General features: G+C 35.7%; 1 protein-coding gene across 1 annotated transcript; it reads left to right on the top strand.

Annotated features, from left to right (window-relative positions):
• Positions 1–7,869: 7,869 nt before the first annotated feature.
• LOC121757479 lies at positions 7,870–8,541 on the top strand. The gene has a single exon (XM_042153021.1). The coding sequence runs from the start codon at positions 7,870–7,872 to the stop codon at positions 8,539–8,541; it is 672 nt and encodes a 223-aa protein (XP_042008955.1).
• Positions 8,542–10,488: the final 1,947 nt, after the last annotated feature.

Below are 10,488 nucleotides of genomic sequence, written 5' to 3'. Positions count from 1 at the left end.
TAAGTGCAATATCAGTGCACGTGTGAATGTGTGTGCTAATATAGGGGAACCAGTCATCGAAGTAGTCCCAAACAGATCTCGCCAATGGACTCGACACAAACAAATGCTGAAAAGACTCGACTGAAAAAGAAGAGACACAACACAGACACTTGGATGCGAGAGAGATACCGCGGGTCTGAACATAGCACTCCACAGGGACCCTCTGGAGGAGGAGGCGCCAGATGAAGATAGAAATGGTCGGGGTCAGCCCAGCATTCCAAACCATGCGAAGTCCAAAATGTCTAGGGGACCGTGTCCGGATGAGCTCCCAAGCTGAGGCCGTCGAGAACTCACCATCGCCAGTGAGGCTCCATCGCATCACATTCCGCCTGCCCACCTCAATCAGAACAACCCTGATAAGATCCAACACATGCAAAGACACATCATACAAAGCCAGATAATCATACAATTTTTCAACATGCCAAGTACGATCACGCCAAAACCTAGAGACCTCAGCAGCAGGTAGAACAGTCCCAGGATGACAATAGGTCCTAAGGGGTAGAGCCCCGACCCACACGTCATCCCAAAAACTAATCCGCCCTTCGCCGAAGGACCACCTAATGAGACCATGAACCTGACCCTTAATGTCCGTGAGACGATGCCATATAGGACTATCATGCACAGAGTAAGGAGAAATGAAAGCACGACCAGCATGGAAACAATACTTGCGCATGGTGAACTGCGCCCATAGTGAATCCTGCCCGAGAAATCTCCACCAGAGCTTAATGCTGATTTCAGATTTGGTTTTCTTACTTGTGGATCTGTGTTCGTGAGTCGTTATTCTGTGTTTTACGTGCTGAATCTGGAGTTGTCTTTTGATTTTGATCAATGTGTGTTTGAGAAGATGATGTCCTTGTCAACAGTAGGGGACCACCTTTGCTTTTTAGATGCTTTTTGCTTTTGTCCTTATTTTTCTGCATGTACCCTACAGATCTGTCAGATCTGTCGCCTAACCGCCACTCACCCTCTGTTAATCTGTTAAACCTTTTATAGTAAACTCGTACCTTCCGCATATTACCCGGACATCCTGTCCCACATATTCTCGTACACAGCCATCTGTCCAACTCCTTTCCCACCTCCTAGTCAGTAGAGTACCACCTTAAATTCCAGTGTAGATAAAGTATCAACCCAAGCGTGGTAGCTAACCAAACCATCCAGAATATCACCACAATAACCTTAACGCACCATCCCTGTGGGATTCGACCCCTACCTTCACTATACTGATCAGTAGAAGTGGGTTGAGGATTCTTTGAAACCAGGTTCTAGGTTAGCGGGGGTTCTTATCCTGATCAGTAGGATATATCCTTGCTTGAACGACACCTGCGAACTTGCACCTTTCAAATGGCGCCGTTGCCAGGGATGGATGGCGTTATTTACTGTTGTCGTGAGTGATACTTTGGTGTATATATTGTGCATAACTTTTCTTTTTCTTTTCTTTTCAGTTTATGAGAAGCAGTTCGGCTCCTGACCACTGGAGATCGAAGATACTCCAGCGAGGAACCATATTCGTAACTACTTGTTCTGGCCTATCGACAGCTCTGTCCGACCTAGGCACGAATAGCGACGAGGAGCAGTACACCATAGAAGGACCCATACCAGAAGAAATACCACTGTTGGAGGGCAATCCGAGGGAGATGGCTGCCAACGTGGATGAAGATCCAGAGATCGGTACGCTGAATGCGCATACCGAAGGAGAACCACCACAAGCTATCGTGGTCACCCCTGGTCAGACTGAGTGCGATGTGAAGCCTCACGTCATCGCGAATCTACCTACATACAGCGGGAAAAGCTACGAAGGCCCTTACGAGTTCCTTCATGAGTTTTGTAAGATTTGCAGGGCGCAGAGGAGACCAGCAGGGGCGACCGAGGACGACTACAGATTGAAGGCGTTGCCATTCGTTCTGAAAGGAGAAGCTAACAACTGGTTCATGAGACTACCCCCAGATTCCATCGAGAGTTGGGCGGATTTCAAGTCAACATTCTTAGGGAAATTTTTTCCGTCCTCGAAAACAAGCGCGTTAAAAAGAGAGATCACTAGTGTGAAGCAAGGATGTGATGAACCATTGAGTGATTATTGGGCAAGGTATATGAGCCTCCTGGATGCGTGTCCTAATCATCGCATGGCAGGAATAGAAATACATCATACCTTTTATGAAGGGATGAACAAGGCAACTAAGCGAACTCCTCATCTGGGGGAAGTTTCACGCAGCTGAGGGTCAGTGAAGCAAAGAAGGTTCTGGGAAAACTCTTGAGTGCGAAGAAGAAGTACGACAATTCCAGAGATGGATACAGCCGAGAGAGGATTGTCAGTGCCTTGTCTACTGACCAGGAGCAGAAGATGGAATTGATTACATAAATTCGTAACGGCCGGCGGTTACAGCCCCGCCATAATGAGCCATGATGACAGCCATCAAGGCTGAGTTGACCCCTACAGTGGACCAAGCCTATAAATAGGCTAGTCATTCCTTGCATTAGAATATAGAACAACATACTCACAAGCATCATACTCTCTGCATAGTCTTTCTTTCCGAAAGCTCTGCCCTCTCCTCCATCCAGTTCGCCGGAGCTCTGTTGATTGCGGTGCTGCTTCACCAGAGTCTTAGCCGTTTTATCTTTGGGGACGACACGCCAAACCGAGAGCACTACCGGGGCTTATCTCGTCTTGCGGAAAGAGGACTCATCGACTCGGCTAAGTTTAATTTTCGTTTACAGTTTCGATTTCATTGTAATTTTCAGTTTTAGTTCTTCCTTCTTGGATTGTATTACGCCCGGTATTGTTTATCTCTTGTAGCATCATCCTCACCAGATAATTGGAGTCTGGAGATAAGCTGAAAAATTATTAGAGATTTGGTTTTGTTTAGTGATGAATGTTTAGTATTCTACTTAGAGGCGCATATAATGCGTCCTTAATCAAAGGCTTTGCGTCCTAAATTTTGACTCTCCTTCAAAAATTTACGACACAACTAATTGCGTCCTTAATTTAGCGTCCTTATGAAACATATTTGTTGTAGTGCGATGATGTGAAATTGCAGATGTACGCCTTCGATCAATTCGATTAGGGGATATGCAATGAGCAATTGCTTAGAGAACAAGCGGTCCGATCATCGTGATGTTTGATTCCAGAGCTTCTCCAGCGATCATCATCAGATTTACGCTCAGCTTGAGTGATCGTTAACGACAGCGGCGGAACAGCGGCGACATGCGGCTGAAATGCAACAGCAAAGCTAGGGCTGCGACATTGAGGTTGTGTAGAGGAAGGGAGAGAACTGATGGTTAAATAGAGATAGAGAGAGAGTGGGAGTGGGAGTGGGAGTGGGAGTGGGAGTGGGAGTGTAAGGGCTATAACTACGGCTGTAAGGGTGGGCGTGTGGGAATGAAGGAAAATGAGAAGAATTAAGTATTTAGCGAGCACCTATGTCTGCTTGCAAATTGGCGACCACAGGTACTTTGCTCGCTAACTTGCGAGCACATGCATATGTGTGCACCGTTTGTCACGATTGCCAGCACCGTTTGCTCATTTTATTCCCTTAAGGACAATTGGGCGTTGTTTGCGTTTTTGCTCGATATTATGCTCGCAATTTTGTGAGCAGACGATATTATGCTCGAAAGTTTGCGAGCACCGGTGGTGTGCTCGCAAAAAGTTGATCGCAAATGGAAGCTTTTTTTGTAGTGAGTTAAAGCTAATGTAAAAAAATTTCAAAGTTTTATATATATGATTAATTACCAATCTATAATATAGTAGTAAGGAGAGTGATCAATTGCTAACTCATCACTTAAGTACTAACTACAACTAATTTAAGACCACATGATTTTAGAAAACTTGTGGTCTACAATTTGCCACGTGTAATTTTTGTTTTTATTAATTAAATCGAAAAAGATAAAAAAAAATATCAAATTAGGGTTTTGGATGAAAATGTCAATATAGTGTTTCGAAAATATCAACACAATGCTTTGAGAATGTTAACACATTGCTTATATTGACATTCTACATGTATTATATTGACATATTTTATATACTATGTTGACATTTGTGCTGTACGAAAAAATTCAAAAAAAATTTCAAATTTTGACCTCGGAACATATGCGAGTGAGATCTCGTTAGAATCCTTATAAAATTATCTTTAATTTGATATATGTTGTGCGAAAAATAATTTAAATCGAGAAAGTTATATGCGTTTTAAAGTTATAATATATTTTTCAAAAGTTAATTACAATTAATTTGTGGTAAATTGACATTAATACCCTTATTGACGTTTTTATTGATCGTATTGACATTTCGGGATTGATGATCTAGGCCTTTAATTTGAATATCTAATGGTTATTATTTAATTATAGTTAACAATTAAATATTGAGTTAGCAATATAACACTTATCATCGTACTAATTAGTGAGTGTTTTATTTCTTCATTTTTAGTTTGTAGAGTTAACTGCTTGCATTTCCTTAGGCGCAATGCATATATACATAACATAGACATGAATTCTTATGCTGACACATTAATTCCCTATGCTCACTTTTTTGCTTTTAGCTAATTTATCACACATCGCAAACATACGGAGACATAAATTTCAATGTCAACAATTAATTATGATTTAGATTATTATATTTATAGATTTAAATTAGTAGGATTTAATTTTCATTATTAATTAAATAATTTTTCTATGACACTCACTTAAATGTCTTTTTTTATTTCAATAACCTTAAAATAAGCAAATGATGTATCATAATGTCACATTCTGCGATATGAATCCCGAAAAACTAATGTATTTGAATTAATTTTAAGGGAAATGTTATCAATCCTGAGGTTAAATCCAAAGGAATTTATTGATTGCGTACTTAGCATCAACTGCGTATCCGGTAAGGAACAATGTACCCCAAAATTTTATAACTAGTATATTGAAATCTTAAATAAATATATGTAATCAAAATGGTACAACGGTTGGAGGCTCCAGTGTTATGGCTGAATGCATGGATTTGATTTTAATAGCCCACATTTTTGCATGCCAGCTGTTTTATTAGTCATCTTTCGTTCTTACTCTCTTACAGTCTTACATGACTCTATGTTTTAATTATTACTCTTTGTTTAATATTATTTAGATTTAAATCAACTTTCTTTCAATTCTCATATTTTAATCACTTGATTTTTTGTTTTCTGCACACTTCTTTTATATTACAAATTTTCTTTCTTACACTCATTTGTAGCTCTCTTATGGCTTTGTTTTCTTCAATTTTTACTTTTTGTTGAAAAATATATATTTTAAAACCAAACTTTTCCTCAATGCTCGTTTATGATCATACATAAAATATGAAAAATATATTTGACGTAAAACATGAGAAATAAATTATATAGAAAATGGTAAGGATGCATTATGTCCTTTTTTAAAGTAATTGAAGTTTTTGCCTAAAATAAGTCAAAATATGATTTTTAATTAAAAAATACATTCGGCAAAATTTAAAATAAATTTTTCATTAATCCATTTTTTTATATATGATGAAATTTCTTAAGCAAAAAATTAAAAATAAAGATTTTGTTCAAAATCAAAATAAAGAGAAGAAAATAGATCGTTCGGATTTTGAAGTTCTGATAATTTAAACCAAAAATCCTGGATTCGCCACTGGTTAGCATAGTTTTAGAAGTAGAAGAGGAGCCGGTTGAAGCTCTCTCTCCCTCACTCCTTCCCAGTTTCCTCGCCTTGCCTAGCATCCGACCGATTCGGCCCTTCCCGTCGGTAATATACTTTTCAGTCCCTTAGCTTCCTCCGATTTTTGTTGTATCGCATGCAACAACATTAATATCGCGGTCTATGCAAAGTTTGCATAGCAGATGAATAATTCCACGTTGACGAATTTAGATGAATTTAGATTGCAGCTGAGCCTGAGGTCTCTCACCAAATTGTTTTAGCTATCTTTATTTATCCTTCTTGAGTAATTTAGTCGGTAACTTGAATTCCATTCAATTATGTGATAGATCATTGTTTAAGTTCAATTGTATGCGATAATTGCAACATATATATATATAGGAGTGCTTTATAATTTTGTTATTTCATATCATTATTTTTTTGCAAGGGTTCGGCTAAATTGGGAGTTACGTCGTCGATGCCTTCACCTCCAGCTTGTGCACTTACTTAAGTCCCTCTCTACCTCTTCTTTTAATTACTTTTTCGAGTGATACACAAGGGAATTAATAGTTGGTTTCTTGAATCACAGGTGTGTGCGAACTCACAACTTGATTTCCTACTTAAGTAATTTCATTAATTGCCACAGTCTCATTATTCACTAATTCACTCTTAAAGATCAAACTAGAGATCAAATTTGGGCCATTCATTTTTCTTAATCTTGTGGTTATGATTAATTTAATATTTTATTAGATAAAATCGTTTTTAAATTTTTTTTTAAAAAATTATTTTTTTATTCAATAAAAACTTGCTAGAGTAAATAATGAACTATGTTCACTAAATAATGAACTAAATGAACGTATGGTATGAAGTAAAGCACACATGTTATTGAAATACATTAATGATACAACAAATTTTAGTGTTAAACGGTAGTAATGAACTATATTTAAAAAATAACGAACCAAATGAGCGTTAGTAATGAAGTAAATTTGACATTTTATTGGAATACAATGCTAACTGCGTTAAACGTCAAGCAGTAGTAATGAACTTATTACTTCATTTAGTCATGCTATTACTTCATCTCAATTAGTTTATTACTCCATCTCATTAGTTTATTACTTCATAATGTGTTATGACATAATTATCTTTCAATTGAAGTAAATTCGCTATGTAATGAAGACGAAAAATAACTTCATAACATACGTTCTTTTAGTTCATTATTTGGTGAATATAATTCATTACTTACTCCAATAAGTTTTTATTGAATAAAAAAATTTAAATTTTTTTTAAAAAACATACTTCATAACATATGTTCATTTAGTTCATTATTTAGTGAATATAGTTCATTACTTACTCCAGCGAGTTTTTATTGAGTAAAAAAATAAAAAAATTTTAAAAAATAAAAAAATGTTTGTATTGAATAAAATATTAAATTAATTGTAAATTAATCCTAACCACAAGATTAAGAAAAATGAATGGCCCAAATTTAGTCTTTAGTTCGGTCTTTAAGAAGGGTTCGACATTGATTACAACTCTCAATTCACATATTCAATTGTTATCCATGAAATAGATACCGATGCTTCAATTGTTGAATAATGACTATGGCTATATTGATTATATTTGTGGTCACAATTCAATTAATTGACAAAATATGATTAAATTGACGATTGTTTATAGTTAGCTTAGCCAATCAATTGTAACTCTATTAAGTTGCTAAATACTACTCGATCCGTATTTTGAATTAATGTTTATGAGTATTTTTGGATATCTATAATTAATTTGTAACGCATGAAAGAGACATTATAAAAAACTGTCTTCCCCCATATTCACTTTTATTTACTTTCTTCTTAGGTAAGTCTCAGAGATATATGCTAAATTTGGGTGCAAATTATGCAATTTAATTTTACAGCCCATTGGGCTTTTATTGTACACTGGAATGGCATTTTATAATTAATATGTGTATCTTGGGCCTGGTTAGTACAAAATCTAAAAAATTTGATTAACTTAGAAGTACAATCCAAACCGTATATAGATAGATATAGGTAGACTACAAAATATGATTAAATTGACGATTTTTTTATAGTTAGCGTAGCCAATCAATTGTATACTCCTATACCTAATAGATATAGATATAACAATTGGGTTTCTTCCTTCATCTATCTATATATTAAAGCACACCCTCCCTCCTACCTATATCTTTCCAGGAAAAATAAAAAAATGCGAACGCAGAGCATATATGAACGTTCGGTAAAATTCATGTTGAAGAAACCTGTATTAAGTCCAAGTGAATTCCCTCATCTGAGTCTCAAAATAAACATTTACTTCCACACCAAAGTGTCTACCTATCTTATAAACCAAGATTCTGGAACCGCCCTACGCCATCTTCCCTTCCTATCCTCCAAGGCCACCAGCTCTGCCGGCACCGCCCACCTAATCGTCCGACACAACTTGTCGTATGATGCCATACAAGAAGAGGTCAGAACAATCATCCGTGATCATCTCCAAGGCGACAAGCTCAACCAGGCCGACGAGCGCATAAGTAGCCACTCGATCAAGTACGTGTGGGACAAGGTGACCCAGTCTATCCAGACCCTACCCAAATACGCCGAACTTAATGTGGATTTGAAGATACGTATCACATACTCCTACGTGTATATGATGGGGAGTAGACAATATCATGGCTGGAGTCTCTGCGTTAAGGGGGCGAGACAGAGGCCTTGTTCTTGCTGCATATGCTTAGAGGAGATCACCACCCATGGTGTGGCGTTGCAGATGCAGTGTAAGCATTTGTTTCACGCCAAGTGCATCGTGCTTTGGCTGCGGAAGACTCTATGTTGCCCCCTTTGCCGCTACCAGATCACAACCACACCAACGATTGATTGGAAATAGTAGTACTAATTTTTCATGTTTTTACATTTTTTATGTTTATTACCACTAAATAAACCTTCAACCATACAGACAAGAGTGTACTGGATGATGATGCAATTTTATCATTTTTATTTCAGTTTTCGTATATGTTGATAACCAATTTTTTTTTATAAACAAATACATCAAAAAAATTTCAATAAAACTGTGTTATATTTTCGTGTGTCATTGCGTTAAAGCACTATGTTGATATAAAGAAACACGAAAATTATGATATAATAACAAAATGATGATCTTACCCTTTGTTGATATTTTGTCTAATATTTATTAAAATTCATAAGGATTAATCTCATCTAATCACTTTAAAATTTAACGAGTAGATTTGGTCTTAATTTTGGATTACGATGCTATAAGCAATATAAGAGGATCCATTTTGAGGCAAACAAGAATGCATCTTAATAAAGAAATGCAGACCAATTATAGGCCATTAAGGATTTCATCATCTGATTATGTGATCTAATGGCTTCATTAATTTGATTTTCTTTTTTTCTATTTTTAATTCTATGTAAATCGCCTAAGGCTATAATCGGTATTATTTTGTTATGTATCTCTTATTATGGTAATCCCTGTAATCATGCAGTAGTCTTATTTTCATTAAGATTTCATTCTCTCCTTCTATATCTGTGTAATATGCTAATTAATACAAATAGTATAATTATAATTGAAATTTGAAAATATTAGTTGACTTATCTTGCTGCACTACAGCCGTTCAGTTAAATATCTAATAAATAAAATTTTATAATGTATACCATTTAATAATAATCATTCAACCATTACTAAACTGAAAATTTATTCAATTTTGTGTGGAACTACGTCGTTTAGTACCACAGCATTTGCTGCTGTGTTTTCCACGGATCTTCTCCCTCAATTACGTATATAATGAAGTTATTCTTTTATTTGAATATATATCTTATAGTTTGTAAACTAATCTTTAGGTAGCCTGGTAAGTATCACAAGATGCTAGGTGAACCCCATTTAATATGGTTTTAATATAATTTAATACGTATATATGCTTTACGCCATATAGAGAATATTCTTATTTGATTTCTAGTTAGCCAGTAAACATAATTAAATTCATTTATTCATTTCTTGTGCTTCGCTATGCTGAGTATGAATAAGAATTAGGGGTGAGCAAAAAAATCGAAAACCGAATATCCGAATCAAATCAAACCGAAATTTTGAAATTTATAGTATCAAAAATAATTTCAATTAACCTGATTAGCTTTATCGATTCGACTATCTCTTCACTTGTTGATGTCACTAGACCTTGTGTTGAAATGTTTAATTCTTCATTCAACTTGTTTAATTTTATCCCTTTATTTTTAACAATCGCAAGATAAATTAGTGTACTCTACATGCTTATGTAAATCAAGTGGGAGGAAACATGAAATCTAAAGCTCGTGAAATTACTATATCCGTTCGTACGTTGATATAGGGTGCTTGGGCAGGTCTAAATTGACCTCAAGTTAAATTGTTTCTTCTTTACGAATTAAGGAATCTAATCAATAAAATAGGGTTAATTTTCTTGAAAATAGAATTTATGTATCTCCGTGAATATGGTATATGAACAATCTTAATTATTCTAGAGTTAAGTTGTTTGATTAATCTATAGTATTATATTATATACATGTAGGGCCCGTTCGGATGGACAGATCATATCACAGATATAATTAAGCCCATGATTGGATGACAATATTAGATCCCCAACTTCATCCAAGACTTAACTACTGTCCAATTTTGCATGAAACCGGGCTACGCAACCTACTTTCTATCATTTGGGTATTTCAAGAATGTGAAAAAGATGATAAGAAAACTGAATTTCAAAAAAGGTAATTTATCTCCTTTAATTCTGCCGTTGTATGGTTTAGGAAAGAAGAAAATGAAGTAATTTTTCATGATTAGAAATTTGGA

This window comes from Salvia splendens, chromosome 1 (genome assembly GCF_004379255.2).
Source record: "Salvia splendens isolate huo1 chromosome 1, SspV2, whole genome shotgun sequence".
In the NCBI taxonomy this organism is placed as follows: domain Eukaryota; kingdom Viridiplantae; phylum Streptophyta; class Magnoliopsida; order Lamiales; family Lamiaceae; genus Salvia; species Salvia splendens.
Note: the sequence above shows the minus strand (reverse complement) of the source record. Positions and strands in the feature narration are given on the sequence as shown.